This window comes from Dermacentor andersoni, chromosome 4 (genome assembly GCF_023375885.2).
Source record: "Dermacentor andersoni chromosome 4, qqDerAnde1_hic_scaffold, whole genome shotgun sequence".
Lineage (NCBI taxonomy): Eukaryota > Metazoa > Arthropoda > Arachnida > Ixodida > Ixodidae > Dermacentor > Dermacentor andersoni.
Genome location: NC_092817.1, coordinates 78,002,330 through 78,021,076, shown reverse-complemented (window position 1 = coordinate 78,021,076; position 18,747 = coordinate 78,002,330). Strand labels below are relative to the sequence as shown.

At 46.7% G+C, this 18,747-nt stretch overlaps 1 protein-coding gene across 2 annotated transcripts in view; it reads right to left on the bottom strand.

Moving 5' to 3' along the window:
• LOC129380070 (uncharacterized) overlaps positions 1–18,747 on the bottom strand; it is a 141,307-nt gene that overhangs the window by 11,565 nt on the left and 110,995 nt on the right. For both annotated transcript variants that reach the window (XM_055073945.2, XM_050183262.3), the window contains exons 23-26: positions 14,846–15,026; positions 9,085–9,170; positions 3,930–4,040; positions 3,727–3,840 (exon numbers count right to left, since the gene is read on the bottom strand). In XM_055073945.2, the coding sequence (XP_054929920.1) occupies positions 3,727–3,840; positions 3,930–4,040; positions 9,085–9,170; positions 14,846–15,026 (492 nt within the window). The remainder of the gene's footprint in view (positions 1–3,726; positions 3,841–3,929; positions 4,041–9,084; positions 9,171–14,845; positions 15,027–18,747) is intronic.

Here is an 18,747-nt window from a genome sequence, read left to right as displayed (position 1 = left end):
GTACTCTCAAGAAATCCATCCCCAACATAAGTTCCTTACAACAATCAAAGAGAATGACGAGGGTGATGATGAAGGTCGCACCGGCGATTACTATTCTGGCTGTGCATTTTCCAATCAGCGTCAACAACTGGCCCCCGGCAGTTCTGATGTTGGGCCTGGTCCACGGTGTCTTCACTTTTCTCAGCCTAACGGGCAGTTTTTGACTTATCGAAAAATGCGAACCAGTATCGACGAGAGCGGCCACTTGGTGGCCGTCAATGCAAACGACAAGGTCGGCGCTGACGGCGTTGGTTACAGGGGGTGTGGTTGGAGTTGTCGAAGTTTTAGAGTCGTTGACCGTCGGTGATGGGGGCTCCTGGAAAGCTACTCAGTTTGCAACCTCACCGTTGGAGGTCGCTGCCTCTAGTTTCCCTGGCGTGGGCTGGGGACCTGCCCCTAGAGGCGTCAGAAAAATCACGACGGGTCGGTGGGGTGTAACGAGCCGGAGAAGGGGAACGCGATCGAGGCGTCGTTGAACCTTCCGGCCGAAAATTTGTAGAATTTCCGTCACAGGTACGTGCAGCATCAAACACAGGGTAATTGCAGTTGAGAAATCTTGGATACCCAGCAGCGTGGTAAAGATGTCCTGCTTCGCCGCAATGAAAGCATAGCAGCCGGTGGTCAGCGGTGTGCCACAAGTCGGTCTTTCGAAGCGGGTAGCCGACAGAGGATTCACCGGAAGAACGCGGTGCAGTGATCGGCTGGTAGCGGCTGTGACTGTCGAAAATAGGGCGTCGGGAGTGGCGGTGATGGCTGCGTCGTAGTGGTTAACGGTGTCAGCAGCATCGAAGTGGTGGGAGGTGGACGACAGACAGCTTCCGCGTAGGTTAATCGTCGCGGCACCGCCTGCCAGTCGGGCAACGAAAAGGCCTGTCGAACTTTCTACCGAACGATATCAGCGATAGAAGCCACCGCTGGTGCCATGGGAGAAATCCCGAGCAGTCGGATCTCCTCTCGCACAATCTCTCGGATTACTTCACGCAGAGACATGCCGCAGCTCTCAGGTAGAATTGAAGCATTGACTGGTGAGTTCTCACGATCATATTGGCAGTACCGTTGCTGTAGTGCCTGTTCTATAGTGGTAGCCTCCTTGGTAAATTTGCTCGCTGTCGTCGGTGGGTTCCTCACGAGTCCGGCAAACAGTTCCTCCTTCACTCCGTGCAAGAGATAGCACAACTTCTTTTCTTCGACCATCTCAGGGTGTGCTCTGCGTAAAAGGCGGGCCACATCTGCAAACATGGCAACGATCTCATTTGGTTTTTGAATACGGGATTCGAGAAGGTGCTGTGCGTTGTCTCTTCTGTCGCTACTAGTGAATGTGTCTAGCAGCTGCGTGCGGAAGGCATCCCATGTGGTCAAACTTCTCTCCCGGATCACAAACCACGTCCGCGCACTGTTTTGAAGCGGAAAATAGACATTAGCCAGCTTTTGCTGGAAGCCCCAGTCATAACTGGCGACACGCTCAAATTGGTCCAACCAATCTTTGATATCTTCAAAAACGTCACCATGGAAACTTTCTGGGATCTTAGGATTCTGCAGCGTCACCTGCGATGGAGTTGCAGTGGCCATGGCGGAAGTCGGTAGATGCATTCTTGCAGGGTCCTGCAAAGGGCTGAACTCGGGCGTCAGGCCTAGCAGGCGGTGACTGTACCGGTGAACAGGAGTTTCGACGAACGAAGGTGATTCTGCGTTCGATGTATGGCTCCGCGAAGGGGTGCTGAGAATGAGGCAATCCTACTCAGCACCTCCACCAGTGTCACAGCCTAGTAGGAGTCGGGAAAGCTGGTGTAGAGGATGTGTAAAAGCACTTTATCAGAGCAGTCAACGCGACGTCATTGTTGTCTGTTTTTTCTACCTGCATGCTACTTCAACGTCGTTTTCCTCGCCTGGCACATACCCGCGGTGACCATATACGATGTGGCAATATCATCTCTGCAGGAGTGACCTCCTTGCAGGACCAGTCTGCTTCACTGTAGGTTGGTTTCTCCAGGATCATGGACCAGGTGTATTTGTTAGTGTTTTTGCAAATCGTGGTGATCACCTCCACTGTGAAAAACAGCCTGAAAACATTTAGCGCTCGAAGCAAACGGCGAGTTGCACGCTGAAATGAATACCCGGTTCCCTTGCCGGGCAGAACGCCCCTCCTCGCTGTGCAGGTTGCAAGGAGTGTTGTCCAAATGATGAGGATACTCTGTCAACGAGATAACATCGAGAATGCAAATCAAGCACTCCAAATGACAACGAAGACAGGCCAAAGCAACAAGAGAAACTAACTGGGCTGCAGCCACCAATGTTCCAGGCTGGTTTACATTGTCGTCACTCTCCGATTCAAAGTTGGACGAAAACGTACCATCCTCAGACTCGCTGCTGCTTTTTCTATCGATAAAATCAGCCACAAACGCAGCGGAATCGCAAGATCAAGATCTGTGATCTTTCAAAACGTGCGCGCCGCTTCCGCAGGCAGTCATTCTTGCTTTCTGCTTTGACGATCGCGAAACTTCGGAGCATGATAAAAAAATCACCGTCAAGCGAGAAAAATGCGAACTGACTGTAAAACAAAAATGTCTCCTACTTCACGTTTGATGATGCAGTGCGTCTGTGAGTGGTGCAGAAGGTCTCGAAAGCGACGTTTCGAGTCATCGTTAGCGGGCTAACTGTGCCCAATGAGCGCGGTACGGAAAGAGTCCAAGGGGTCCTGAAATGCCCCTCGGGCTTGGTGAAAGAAATGCAGTCCATAGTTAGCATACATTGCTGTGAACAACTCAGCCAAATTTTGCAGTCGTGCGCAGCATGTGGCACTTGCAAGCGGAGAATGAAGACACCTTCGCACTGCGATTCTACAAGCATGAAACTGACTTAGTGCTATGAAGTCACCTGATGAAGTCAGGCTGAAGTAAGCAAAAATCTGCTTTCAAATTTCAATAAGAATTGTGTACTTCTGGAAGAAGCCAACTATCGTCTACTCACGCTCAGCCGCTGCCACCTGCGTAGGAATTGGCTACCTTGCTCATCAGTGTTATAGGCATCATGTCTCGCTAATTTCAACTAGTTTTGAACACTCAACTAGCCTCGAACCATGGGAAACTTAAGTTCAGACCACATGCACGCTTGCCAGTGCATGCTCACTCCTGATCGCTCCTGGCTAGATGCCTTGTCAGATTTAGCTTTGTATCGAACTATCGACAGTGCTTCAATATGTGCAAGTTGGATGTGGCTACTATCTGTTGGTCCAGGTGGTGCACGACAAAGTTGGTCCACACCATGTAACATGGCCAAACTGGAGCATATGAGCGTGAGAGCACACTCAAACCCTGTCACGCACAAAGCAAACACTATGCGTACACACTACAGTTGCAGGTAGCGGCAGCCCACTATGTAGCATAGATACCGTGGCCACCACGAAGTGTTGTGACAAGCCCATTCGCTGAGCGCACTGCGGCTTCCTGAGGACAACCACATTAGGCGTGTCCTAGGCATCAAAATCTGAAATAGCGGCATCTAAGTGAACATCCAAAATAAAATTTGAACTGTGCCACAATGACGTTCAGTAGGCGGATCGTTGTGGGCATGCCTCGCTTCGCTGTAGCCTTTGCAGAACAAGGTAAAGTATTTTTGTATTTCTATTTTAACTTCAAATTCGATAAAAAGTGGTTAAGAGTCCCTTTAAACCCAACAAGTTTCACTTACCACTCCAAGTCCTTGCAGTTTAGTAAGGACCTGGTTCAGCTGTTGAATAGCCATGCCCGATTCCGTCAGTTGCGTAATAATTTCATTTGGTATTGGCTGCTTGAACTTGAGGAACTGAAATGCAATCCAGACCAATCAATGAATATTAGTGGAAAGAAAAGAAGTATCAAATTCGTAAGAAAATTGCCGATTAAAAAGCTTACCGTGGTTCTTTTCTCAAATGCACTCATTTGTCGCTTCTGGAACTCTTGCTTGTAGGCAAGCAGAACCCTCCTTAGCTGATCAACAAGCTGATTAGGTGTCAAGTATGGATACTGCGAAGTAGAGATAAAAAATTGTTTATAATAAGATGAACACAGAGAAAATGCACTGCATATACTCCTCTAAACAGAGTGGAAAACATTCTCAACCATAACAAGCACAACTAATACATCAGTGCAAAATAAGATCTGCTGTTACTGCTGTTGCAGATAAGGGCATCCATCAGTCAATATACTGAGTGTCACAGCCAGCATGTACCAAGTTTTAACCCTTTGAGGGTCGATTTTTTTATTGCAGATTCCAATTCTTCTTAGGGACTTACCTTGAACAAAAATTTACCATAATTTTTCCAGGGTGATGGTAAAGTGAGAAAAAATATATTGCGTTGGTATATACGTACTTTTCATTCATGAATAACAAGAATCAAAAAGTAAATAAACTTATAAGAATGACAAATTTGATGCATTTTAAACAGATAGTTCAGGGCTTTGAAAATGCACACACGAGAATATTTCGCAACTCTCACCTGTTCCTGCTCTTACACTAATATGTACCTCCATAGCGTAATCGAACTACGTAGGTGTGCGTACTCAAGAAAACTGTGTGGTTGTGTTCCTGTCAAAAAAGCAAAATGTGTGACAAACTTGCGCTAATCTTCATCTTATCGCCAACCAGAGGCAATTAGTTGTTGCGAGCGTAAAAAAATAATAATAATAAAATAAAATAAAAAAGTGCAACGAAACGCATGCACAGCAGCATCCTTCCTATGCGCACCCTTGTGAGCACTAAACGAGCGAGAAACAAGCGGTAGCCTTTTGAGCGATTAGTAACCAGATAGCCATCAGTTTTGCAAATGAAAGAAGAAGGAACCGCCTGCGGAACCAAACCGAAACCACCGCTGCCGCCCGCCCGCCCGCCCGCGCACCAATACGCAAGCGGTAGTATATAGACACGCAGGAGCAAACTAGCTCTAAAACAAACCATGCAACAAAAAACAAGTGAGGGAGGCGCACAAAAAAAATTGCCTGTATTCCCACATAGTGGTAGCACACGATAGAAAAGAAAAAGTTAGGAAATTGGCGCGCTTTTTAAACGTACAGACGGCGCCGTAAATATACGGCTTTGACCATTTTTGGACTTGTTCACGGTGCTGTATATTTATGTCATTGACCCTCAAAGAGTTAAAGTAAAGCTAGGCTGTCAATGCAGCAAAAACCAAATGCATGCTGTTGACCTACATGTAGAAAAGGAGTGAATGTTTTTTTTTTTACATTTCTTTCATATTAACCTACGTACATTTCAGATACCGATTCTCAGAGATTAAAAATAGTATGGATCATTTTTCAAAGCTTTACATCAAAGAAAGCCAGTGTGGTAGCCCATTTACACCTCAGCAGTGATGATATTGCATACTTCAAGAAAGGGCTTTATTTAGTACATGACTTACCATATTTATTCAAATATAAGGCTAGCTTTTCTTTTAATTCTTAGAGTCACAGTCACTCCTGCCTCAATGGGAGGCCGATAGATTTAGTCAGTGTTTCAATATGGTGGCAGCAGTGCCACATTTCCGGCGATCGAAATTTTAGATGGCAGTGCAAATTGTAGCAACTAATAAACCTTAGCAGGTGAGGCAGTATCATATTTTTGCACATATGCAAATGCGATAAGAATTAATGCTGCAGTACAAGTACCAATGATACTTTATTCAAACGAATCTTTCTGGCGCTCCACTGCCCACTGCCACGATTCCCGCCAGCCGGCGGGAATCGTTACCAACTTTAAAAAAAGTTGGTAAGTTTCTTTTGGACCTTGTTTGATCCGTGAACCAAGAGCTTTCGCTCGAGTTGGGCAACATCCAAGAGGAGGTCCTCTGTGGCGTTGCATGAACAGATGAAGTTCCGGATGTCGTATATGTGCCATAGCACCTCGGCGAACGTGGTAGGCACAGGTACGGCATCTGTGGCGTCGCCGTTGTCCTTGTCCGATGCCGCAGCGGTGTCGGCACTAGGCAAAGCCTCCTCGATGGCATCATCCAGCGACAGCTCGCCACAGATCGCAACGTTGTCACCAGCCCCCACGTACTCGGCGAAGGCCGTGGTGACGTTTAAACCCTCGAATTCGGCAGCGGCGAAGCCTGAATAGGCCTCGAGCGGCATCGAGGTTGTTGCATCCCCAGCAGAGGCGGCAGTTTCTCGCTTCAAGCCACAATGCTTGAACGAGTTAGCGATTGTGCTTCGCGACACTGCATTCCATGAACTGGCAATAAAATGCATGGTGTCAAGCACAGTGATCTTTTTTTCCCCAACTCGCTGTGCTCCATAGCTGTCAGCCGACGCTGCACTAAGCGCTTCTGGTACCCTTGCTTGACGTACTTAACCCTTTCGCTGTCACGGACGTACCGGTACGTCATCGCGCTTCCCCCCCACCGTGTCACTGACGTACCGGTACGTTCTCTATCGCGCGTTCAAAATTTCGCGCCTGAGCGCAAAGCTGGTGCTCCCGGACTTGGCCACGCCATCTGTTGACTCTTCCTACAAGTTCGTATTTTCGCCCCGACCTGTGTTAGTACATGTATTGAAGAGTACGGTGCGACTGCCACGCCCCCCTCTCTTTTTGCTGAGTGGCGCGGTGGCTCCGCGTTCGCTAGATCATGCGTCGCGCGCGTGTGGTTATCGGTTCAAGGGTTGTTCTGCCATCTCCGCCGGTTTGAAGGTTTTTATTTTTCTTCTGTTGGTGCGTCTGCTACGCCGCGTAAAGTTCAAGCGCACGCGTCGCCGTTGCCTCTCCGAAAAGAGTGACTCGATTGCTGCTTTCGCTCTCTCGCCGCACCCTCGCTGCCGACTTGCAGCAGTAAACGTAAAGCCCTTCGAACTTTGTTTTAGCCTTTTTCCATCTCCCTCTTCTTGATCACACAATGTCCCATTTATCTCCGTTGCGCGGGCGACTGAAAGCGCATCCTCCGTGCGCGCGGTTACTTTCGGATGGCTGAGCGGCGCGAGACCTTCGTCTGTTGATTGGAGCGGTGGCTCTTACGATTCAGAATACGAGCCGAGCTCGGATTTGGACTCGGACAGCGTCTAACGCGACGAAGAGATGAGTTCCGCATCGTCAGATTCGGATGTTGAACGGATGTTATAGTCAGGCTGATGATGATGATGATGATTACTAATAACAGCTGCAGAACATTGAAATGTGCATATTGGATTAACTATGTTATTTGTATACCAATCATAATCAAAAATAAATTGCTATGTTCATTCCCTGTTATGTTCGTTCCCTGAAACCAAGCCGACACTGGGGGTGCGTCACGGCCAGAAAGGTCCGACAGCGAAAGGGTTAATGATGCCGACATCCAGTGGCTGCAGCCGGCTAGTGCAGTTGGGCGGAAAAAAAACAACCTTTATGTTCCTCAGGCTGGACATATCGGGTGGGTGGCTCGGTGCGTTGTCCACGAAAAGCAATATTTTCCACGCCTTAGCACCGATTTTGTGCGAAGAACACGTGCGATAAACCTAGGCCTCTCCGCGCTACCTTGTCGGCGATATGCTGCTGGGAAACTGGAAGAAGAGAAACGCTTTTCCAATATGACTAGAGGCGACACCACCGAGAAGAGAGGGAGAAAGTGATTGTGGAGAAGAAAAGGTGCTATTTCAGCACAGCGGGCGTCGCGGGCGGCTGGTGGGGAAGAAACACTTTCCTAACGCGACGAGAGACGACGCCACCAAGAAGAGACGGAGAAAGTGACTGTGAAGAAGAAAAGGCGCTATTTCACCACAGCGAGTGTCGTGGGCGGCTGCTGGTGGGGGAGAGAGAAACGAAAGATGAGATGAAGAAGAAGGAGGCAGGGAAGAAAGCTGCGCCAGAGCGAACCCGTCGAGAGGTGTGAAGTGCTCCGCATGCGGAGAGATGGAGCGAGGAAAGAGACCCGCGGCACTTTTCTTTCGTCAGCCGTTCCGTCCCGCGCCTCATGAGGGTCGTCGTATAATGCCGGCCAGGCGTAAAATTGCGTGGGATAACCGGGTTTTTAATGCATTGCTTCTATGGGGACGTCGCCGGGACTGTGCGAATCCGTCGTGAAACCCAGGTCGTCGCAAAACCGGGGGATGTATAACCGGGGTTCCACTGTATATACATATATACATATGGGGTTTGGAAAGCTGGTAAAGCCCCCCCCCCCCTGAAAAAATAGAAGCTTTCCGCCTATGTGCGTCTGTAAGAATAATTTCTTGCCAGATAAAAAGCACTCACACATGAAGGTTCAAAAAGATGACAGCCTGCTTGAGTACTTCAGACTCAGAAATTGTGGCAATGCTGGCACTCGCAAACCAGGCAGAAAAAAAACATGCTCTGTGTCTTACCATACTGTCCCTGAAACACAGATCAACGTTTCTCAGCTATGTAAAGTCAGCGACACTGATACTGCTTGATTGAGCCACCACTATGCAATTGCATAAATTCACTTCTGTGTCTGCTTACATGATCCTGAATGTGTACAGAAATGTGAACAGAATGCTCCTAACACAGGTAACAATGAGACATGCACTTTCTTAAAATAAAACTACAATACAAGATTACTTAATTAAATAAAAGCAATGAATGGTCGTCTACAGAAGCATTCTTGGGAAATAAAAAAAAAACATTCAGTTACACGGAAGTCTGATAAATCTGGGTTCCAAGATATCACATATAGTTCATGCATGAATGCAACACCCTCTGCAGAAAAGGGCATTCACTGAAGTCATGTTTCTCTCACTGTACCTGACAAATCGCGACATGAAAGCAACCGTAGTAAATTTCACTCTTCCATAAATTTATTTTGTCCTGTGGCATGGGCAATCAACAGATGCTAAAAGTGAGTGGTACGTCTAGCCACGATTGCTTTTGTCCTACGAGTATAAAGCAACAGGGCCTGCACAAGCAAGTCTGGGCAGGCAACACATGAACACTTGCTAGGCTTTTCCTTTGATCAGAGGCCCCACTGTAGAAAGGGAACTTTTCAGATTTCATACTTCTACAATGTGAAATGTGACAAGCACTGGACTATTCAAACAGGGCCTGCAAGCAATGCAAAGCAAGAGGTGCTAATCTGCTTACCTTGACTTTAATTTCAGCAATCATCTTATGGAGGTCTAGCGTAAGCCTGAAGCTCTGCCCACTGCCCTCTGATGGAATACCCGTTGCTGGAAAAAAAAAAAAAGTGACCATCAGTTCCAAAACGCAGAAGTACACAGCAAAATGGAAATCTGGCAATAAATGGTTTCACCATAGTTTCCCAAATGTGTTACTAGAAGGCAGGAACTCTGCCACTAGTTTCTAGAGGAGCTTTAAGCAAGGCAGTTCAGCCAGCAAGGGAATGATGGTTAGTGCATAGATTTGACTAAACTAGGTTTTTCTGGCTTTTACAGCTTTGTGATTTGACCAACTAATCACTTTCCATAAAATATTGGGTTATATATGTGACATTCCGCAGAAATGATGCATGTCTTAACGTCTTTTGCATTTAGAAAAATTGTATTTCTTTAAAATTTACGTGAATAAAGGTAGATAAAGTGCTGTAACTAAAGCCCCAAGCACGAAGATCAGACAAATCCATGTACTAACCATCATTCTCATGGCAGCTGAATGACTGCAGCACAAGAGTTACCTCTAGTAATTTTAGCAGGAAATTCTTATGAATGATAGTGTCATAAACTAAAGCCACTGCCTGTTTTTCAGTTGTAAAAGAGTACACAGTCCAGACGCATAGCCTGAAGCTATGAAATCACCACATAACATGAAAGCCTTCTGTAGAAGATGTGCTCCTATCAAGAATTTCCAAGCAAAAAACATCTGCTAAAACATTTCATTGGTCTAGTTGTGGCAGGGCCAAAAGGTTATGGGATGCACGTGTCGAAAAAAGAAAAAAAGTCTAGTATCTTGCCCGTTTTAACTTGCAGCCACTAAAATAGTCAAACATTACGCTGGTCAAAAATACAAGTATAAGCAACACACTTGATATCCAGGCTGCGTGTCTGGGCTCAGGAAATATTCAGCTCTTTCTCAAATCCTAAATCCTGTGAACTTTTGACCCTGCCTGTTGTGGGGATGCGCGACTCTCACACGTGCCCTGATATGTTGTTTTCCCACATAGCTCCCGTCTCCTGTAACCCGGCTTCGCCGTGTGGCTTGGTGCCAGCGGCAGTCGGTGGTTTGGTTGAAGCGCATTGCAAGAGATGGCATGAGTATGGCTCTGCTAACGCCATCTAACAGCAGGGTTATATGGGTACAAATAGGAGAAGGCTCTTCCTCTTTGGCTCCAGGTCCACAAGCGGCACGGACGTTCTGCGCATGCATCAGGCAGCAGCTAGTATGCAGCAACATAAGAAAATCGAGATAACCAGGCATATTTTGATATGTCAGCTTCAGAACAAGCATGCCACATGAAACTCCTGTAACGAATCACTAGTTTTCCCTTTTTGTGCTAACTTTTGTTGCTTTTATTTCTACATGGAGAAATGCAGCACTGCGGGTATCTGAATATCTGATCTCGCATTTATGGAGATACGAAGATGGTGGCGCTGCTTCAACGGAAAGCAGCACTCGCACAATCAGCGCCACAATAGCACCTACCAGAGCCCCATTTTCTTCCCAATTTCAAAGACAACACACTAAAGAAGTGAAATTTTCCTATATTCTGCAGTGTACTTACAACATATTTTGCCATGTGATAAAGGAAGGTCATGGGATTGCAGGAAACAAAATTTAAAGAAAATCTGACATTTTGAGTGAAAATATTGCCATGTCTCCTTTTAATTTCCCAATTTCTTAAAATGTGTTTGGGTGATACGAATTTTGGGTGATACAAATCTTTGAACCATCCCAAGAGATTCACAATATTGAGATTCTACTGGTATTTATACAACAAACGCTTGAATAGCGCCTCCCTGTATATCGTTGGCTGCATGACTGATGCAAGCTTACAACATGATCAACTTGCTGACACAGGAATACCTGGCGGAGTTCGTCGACTCTGCATTGAGGAACTGTACAGGCAAAACGTTGGATAGAGGGTCTTACTGAAAGAAGCCTCATTTTTTTTGTGAAGATACCATGACTGGTTATCACTCGAGTCAAAATAAAATGCCTCTCCAAGCTGAGTCTTCAAAAGACATGGTAGACTAGTCAAATGGAATCGCGACTGGATTTAGTCTCTGTTCAAGAAACGATGGCAGTAACATGACAGAGGCATTGAGAAAAAGAGGCATATCACATTGTTTGCATCAGCCAACATTAGGGTTATTAACACGGGCCAGCAAATATTTTGCACTCTCTTAAACATGACAACTGCTGTGGGGTCTGTTTGATGCAATTCCAGCAGTTCTTTATTGAGACTAAATACTTGCACTTCATTAAATTTTAATGCTCATCAATTTCTTATGAGACAGTAAATGAAGTCAAGAATTCATTACGAAATTTCCACTTATCAATTTCTACTTGTATCGTGTTATGAACATTTATCCCTGCCAGAAATACAATGTCACATTAACTGCTCTCACAAGGGACAATAATCAAGGGAACACCTGCTGTTACCTTTATGTAGCGTCTCAATAAATGGCTGTGACAGCTGGTCACAGACGGCAATGGTGGAATGAGCACCGTGCAATGGGCTAGTACAATAAACAAGAGTGTCAAGAAGAGCTGGTTTCGGCCAGAGGAAGCATTCAAAGCTTTATACCGCACCATGTTTCAAGTGCAAACAAGCATTGGTGCTATTCTGTCTATTCTTCCAAGTGGTTCAAAAAGCCTGAATGAAAGTTGTTTTCCGAATAATAAAGGATAAAGAGTAAATTGCTGTAGATGGCTGCTGCTTAAAGGCCCATGACAACACCATTCAGATGTCGCAATAACAGTGGAAGCAGGTAGGCAGTTGCTTAGGTGATAAACAAAAACTTGAATGAAATTGTTTGGCAGGCAAGTTAGCAAATGGGTTCTGCTATTTGCGTCTTAAAATATTTTGCTGAGGTGTCTTCCAATCACTCCTGGTTTTGCATGACTGATGTGAGTGGACTTCGTGCAGACTGAGTTCATGTCAGGCATCCTGCAGGTTGTACAGTCAAATCTTGTTACTACGAACCCCACAATAATGCATTTATCAAATTTACAATTTATTTAAGATCCCCACCAGATTGCCTATATTTTCAATGTAAAAATATTTCACAACTATGAATTTCAATACAGCGCACATTTCAGTACAACGCACATAGTATTTTCCCCTTTATAACCGAGGAACATCAGCATAAGCAATTCGGCTAAAAGTAACAGCGCCGCAACTCTAGCGGGAAACAGAATCCGAGTGCAGTAGCTATCACCATCACCATGTCGAGTGCCGACCGCTTCACCACAAACTTCACCAAGAACTTCACGACAATGGTTTGGCGATGTTGGCGTGAGATCCAAAGATGAATGCAGCTAGCGAAGGCGCCAAGAAGAAGCAAAAACAGTTTTTGCTGCAGGACAAATTGAATGTATTGCAGGAAATCGACGCAGGGAAAAAGAAAATCGACGTGTGCAGACAGCATGGCATTGCCCCATCAACCGTCACGACCATTTTGAAAGATTGAGACAAGGTTGTCAAGCTTCTCCGGGAATCGCAACTCACTCCTACGAGGGAACGACTGCGACTGGGAAACTTTCAAAATGCGGACCAAGCTTTTCTCATGTGGTTCAAAGATGCCAGACTGCAAAACGTTCCCATGCCTGGCCCAATGCTCCAAGAAGTTCGCGAATTTGCCTATGCACTTGAAATAACTGGATTCGACGCCAGTGCGGGTTGGCTTTCTTGTTTCCACCAAAGGAATGGAATAACTTGGCAGGTAGTCTCGGGCGAGGAAAAGGCTGCTGACAGAGAAGGTGCGGATTCCTGGCGAGATTCAGAGATGGCTGAATCGTACTCTGAAGATGATATTTTCAATGCGGATGAGACTGCATGTTTTTATCAGCTCCTGCCAGACCGGATCATGACTTCAAAGGGCAGCAGTGCAAAGGAGGGAAGAAGTCATATCTGCGTGACAGTCCCGCTCTGATGCAATGCAACAGGCACGAAGAAAAACCACTCATCATCGGCAAGTATGCGAAGCCTCGCTGCATGAAAAACGTCATGTCGTTACCGTACGACTACCATGCCAACAAACGAGCCTGGATGACCGGAGAACTCTTTTCCGAGTGGCTAATCAAACTTGACGACCAAATGAGGAGGGATGACCGAAAAAATATACTGGTTGTTTAGAACTGCTCTGCTCACATTGTGAATGTTCGCTTGATGCACGTTCGCTTGCACTTTCTGCCGCCAAACAACACATCCTTGCTGCAACCCCTAGACCAGGGCATTACAAAGAGTGTGAAAGCAGAATTTCGAAAGCACCTTGTGCAGCTGTTGATTATCAACCTCCACCTAAAGCAGCCGAGTGCAATCAATATTCGTCAGGCAGCGGAAATGCTCACAGGAGCTTGGTGGAACTTGAAGGCGTCCGCCAACAGCAACTGCTGGCGAAAAGCAGGGCTTGTCAAAGCACCTGTGCAGCTTGAAGAAGGTTTGGACGTGACCAACAACAACCCAGGAGACCTGTGGACCGAGGTTGCGAAACTGCTGCCCGCAGTCTCTTCTTTTGACGACTACGCGGAGAGCGACGGCGCAGCACTAACGGCAGTGGACCAGACAACCGAAGGGATTGTTAACTGCGTTCACGACGTTTCCAGTGACGATGACGACCCGAAGGAAGACGACTGTGGGTCACCAAACACAGAAGATGAGATCGTGTCGAACATTAATGTTTTAGTGCACATGAACAGAGTCTGCATTTTCATCGCTCGGTGCAATGACGTACTTGATGAGGTATTGCGCACAGTGGAAGATTTAGATGCATTCCTAATCGGTCGAGCATGCTTTACGTGCCTGAAGAAGATAACGGATTTCTTCAAATAAAGCAGCTTTGAAGTGAATGAAACATTTTTATTTGAGAGTTGCTTGTCTGCACATGCGTCTACTGCCAAGGTACGTCATTTTCATTTCTAGGTTTGTCCACTGGCTTAAAATCGCATGTTTTTCATTACATTTCAAAATAACGAATGATTTTCGGCAGTCCCGCGCGATTCATTATTGAGATTTGACTGTATTTTGCATTTAATTTTGCACAAGCACAGAACTGTCAATAAACTGGCCTGAACTAGATTGTGCAGTACATGGTTGAAACTCAATTAGCAGAGTGAAATACAAACTGCATAAGCATGTACAACTTGCGTACAGCAGGCTTTGTTCAGCCACAAGATAAGTGAGCTGGACAATCTGACAAAACACAAATTTTTATGCCAGAGAAAAGGAATGATGGAGGCCTGCACGGCATTTGAATGTGGCACCTGGTCCACCATCTTTCCACCAGTCCCAGACAAGATGGTGCTGCACTGCAAGTACTGCATGTCACTATCTTTTGCAGGAGGCATGGATAATTTGCCCTCACCTACTTTCTTTTGTTACTGTGAAATGCAGGCTTAATTTACTATATTAGAGCGGGGTCAGCTAGCGGAAGTTGGGCACTGTAACCACTGCATTGGAACATTTGGGGGCGCATGCCCTTATGCCCCCCAGCCTCCAGTTTCAGAGCCCAGGACAAGGATCGGAAGGCCCCGAGAGCATGGAAGTCGGCAGCATTTGATTTCCAATGATTTTGTCCATATGTCACACTTGAAACATTTTGTTGAAGATAATTTGCAATAAGATATCCTGGAATACCGGACACATTTCACTGCTTTGATAAGAGATGCTGCACGGGCCCTTCAACAGCCTTCAACAGATAAAGAAAAGGTGAAGCCACACACTCACGTAGGGTATCAAGATCGATGTTGATGCGTCCCTCACGCTCGTCCTTGTACTCTTCCCATGCCAGCTTGCGCTCCTCCTCAGTGAGTTCCTCTGAAGTAATGTTCTGGAGCAAGGAGTCATGCTCGTGGTAGGACACAATCCAGTCCTTGTTGCGAATCAGTAGTTCTGCTAGCAGCCGGTCCTAAGAAAGAAATAAAACACGGTGGAACAGGAAGGCACACAGCGAGTTAGCACCAGTCCTGCTGTTGTTGCTTGATGAGAGGCAGAACTGAAGCAGCATGCCTTGGGAGAAGTTTTGAGAACAAATAAAGGTGCTTTTCCAAGCATTTAAGGAGCAACTCGTGCAATCAGAGCAGGCTGGGAGCACCTTTTCTGAAGTAACTAAGTGAAGTCTAAGTAACAAATTAAAGCCCCTTACTGTAGTGCTCAACACACATCACTGAAAGCCAAGCACTAGCATCTGTTCAGTCAAATAAGTTTTTGCAACAGCAGTTTGTTAAAACATTACTTTAAAACATAAGAAAGAAAGAAAGAAAGAAAAAAAGAGGAAATGATACAGCACTCTTTTTAATTAAACAGAGCAATGCTGTCAAGAACTGCTGAAAATCATTATTGTGTTTTTAAACTGCGTCAGGTTGTTCATTTGCCATGGTGCTTGTAGTATTTTCTGAAACCACTATTACAATGACTATACACACGCAAGCAGTCTCTAAGCTCTAAGCCTCTAAGCAGTCTGCTCTAGAGGAACAAGATGGTGTTTTCACCAGTGTGCCACACGTTGCCTGAGGGAAAGCGGACGAATACGAAACCATTACCGCTTCTGCCCTGCTACTGTGCAATCAGCCACCGGAAATGCAACTGGGTGTTTCCCAGTGCACAATGCTTCATTTATGCTGCAAGATGAGGAACGGGAGAGGGAAGACGCTTGCAGTAGTTGGGCTGCAAAGATAGTGACCAGCCTAACAGGGAAAACAATGAATCTGTGTGAGCAAGCCTATGAACCGCTGCTACGCAAGGCCTGCTTGCGTTGCCTGCCCTTCACTATGCACGGCTTTCCTCGAGGATAAAAAATGCACTGATCCGCTAGCATTGTATCACTAACCTTGTGAGTGTGTCTTATCTCACCGGAGTACCGACCATCAAGAGTCTAGGCTTAGCAAGCCACAGGGGGGCGTCGGTCAATGCCTCACGTAATCTAGCGCGCCACTGCGTGCGTGCTCAGGCCACAAAAGGGGCACTGAGTGCTGCGCATGCATGAGAACACAGTATTGCCCTAAGTTGGTGGAAACCATTTATTGCCTCCGGCAACACCCAACACTGCACAAACGCCCGATCCCGGGTCGATGCAGGAATCAAAGGGCTCCTGCGCCGAGGGGGAAAAATACATAGAGGCATCACTAGCATGTCACTGCGAGAGGATGGCTCCCCGCGACACACCGCTAGGAAAAGAGCCTGCAGCTATGCTGCTTGCAATAACCAATGGGCCCACTTGCGAGAGCTCGGGTAATCTCCGTCAGCCTAGCCCTCTGATAACTGAAGCTCTGCATAGTAGGACCAGGCGCGAGCACTAGGCACCTCTTTTTGACTTAGTGTTAAGAAAAGAATCAACAGAAGGTATGCACTCGCCGTATGTGCAAAGGCACCATAGGCGAGCTCAAGTCTGAGACCCTGACAAAGGGGCTGGCAGACGAGATCAAAACGTGTACGTACCCAGTGCTGCCCGGAGAGATCTCTTTCGCGCTCACTTTACCCTTTGCACTGGCCGCACCACTGAAGCAATGTGGCCGTCGCATTCGGTCACGCGAAACACCATCACCGAGAACCGGTTCATGGAAAAGGCCACCCTCGACAACCGTCACAAGTGGAAAGGGAGAGGTGCAGGGAGATAGAACAGGTGAATGTCTGCACAAAAGCACTGATTCTAGCACGGCATACGGAAACATCACATCAAGTGTCTAATGGCGCCGACAGTGCCTGCGCAGACTGCGCTAGGGAATGCCGGAGCGGGTGCCAGGAGGCCTACGATTTGTCGCCTTCCGATGTGCTCCCTACTGACGCGGAAAATGTTCTACCAAGACCTGAGCAGTGGTTGCATTGTGATTCCGGACACCGTCTCATTTGACAGTTTCACAGGTGCTGACACTGCTGTACTGACATGCGCAGAACTCGACGACGGCGAGATCATTTGTCAGGTTTCTGCTGCACCGCCGGACGATGACTCCGAGTCGGAAGATGACGCACCATGTGCTACGCTGCCGTCGTATGCGGAGCGTGTACAAGCAGTGACTGTGCTTTCAGCCACCTATAGTGACCATACGACCCTCTCCGAGATTCAAGCTTATCTGATTGCGCATAAACGGAACAGCGTGCAATGGCGCATTCACGATTTCTTCAAGCTTACTGCCGAGCCCGAATAAGTGCGTGGAAATAAAGGATTTCATTTTTTTTTTTCTTAATCTGCTTTTTCGAACACCTGTTTATTCAGACATTTCCTCAGTCCTCGTGAGGTCCGAATAAACGGTCGGCGACTGTATCTGTTTCTTTCTACGTCCTCGTTCAGTCGCTCTTCTACATTCTACCATGGTTAAGAAGGGGCCTCTTTTGTTAGGGCAGGACAGCGCCAGCACCGTCGCATTTGCAGACTCTGAAGCAGAGCCAAGCAGATTGATGCTTAAAAACATCAGGCAAAATGAAAATGCCTACCAAGACAATATGCCTGGATCCATTGCAGGGGCAATTTCTCTTTACCTTACAGAGAGAGGGAACTTGCGCAGACACGCTTAACCCTTTGACAGTTTTTGCCGTACATGTACGGCAGCGGTTTTCTGTCCCGCAAGGTCTTTGCCGTACGGGTACGGTCTCGATCCTCCGTTTGAAATTTCGCGCCATAATGACGATACAGGCTTACTGGGAGGTGCTGCCACCTCTTAGGACTTACAAGAAGCGTTTGAAATTTGTGCTACCTTCTTGGGGAGATAAACAGAACTGACTTCTAGCTTCAGCGTGTCGCGCAGACTGCGGCAACACCCCTTTTGCGGTTTCGGTTTCGCCGCGTGATCGCAACGGAGGCGCGCGAAACGTCATTTTTCTCTTTGTCGGCACTCTCTTGCAGATGCGGTGGAAGTTGATTTCTATCTTGATTGGCGCTGCTCTTAGCTAGTTTGTAATCGCCGCTCGCGAGGTATTCTCGCTCTCAGCGGCAACGCGCTTTCGGTTCCGCCGCAACGGAGGCGCGCGAAACGTGATTTTTATCTTTGTCGGCACGCTATCGCAGGGGCGGCGGAAGTTGATTTCTATCTTGATTGGCACTGCTCTTAGCTCGTTTATCACCGCCGCTCATGAGGTATTCTCGCTTCCTGCGGCTGTGCGGAGACTCGTGTTTCAAGGAGTACTACAGTCTGAAATACTATTGAACATTTTGCAGTTCTGAGTGATGCCGACACCAAAATACTGTTCCTAATTTTTTTTACTATTTATTCCCGACTTTATACATCTTGTACATTCAAGATCCGCAATAAACTAATTTGACCACCCGGGAAAGTTTTCTTCAAAATAATTCGACCCTCAAAGGGTTAAGCCCCTGACCTATTGGAAAGCGAATGCTAGCCGCTTTCCGTTGCTTTTCCGCCTCACAAGGGCACTTTTCACTGTGAATGCAACGTCAGTCAATGTGGAACGCGTGTTTTCTACAGCATCCCTGATAATGACAGCGAAGAAAAATTGGCTGTCAAGCACCTCTTTCGAGCAGTTCATGTTTGTGAAGCACAACACATAGTTAAGTAGAAGGCAATTGTTTTATCTCACTTTTTTTGTTTTTAGAACTAACCGTAGAAGCAGTCGTCATTTACACTTTGGGTTTTCAAAAATTATCGGCAATGCACCCATTTGGCTCCCGACAGTTT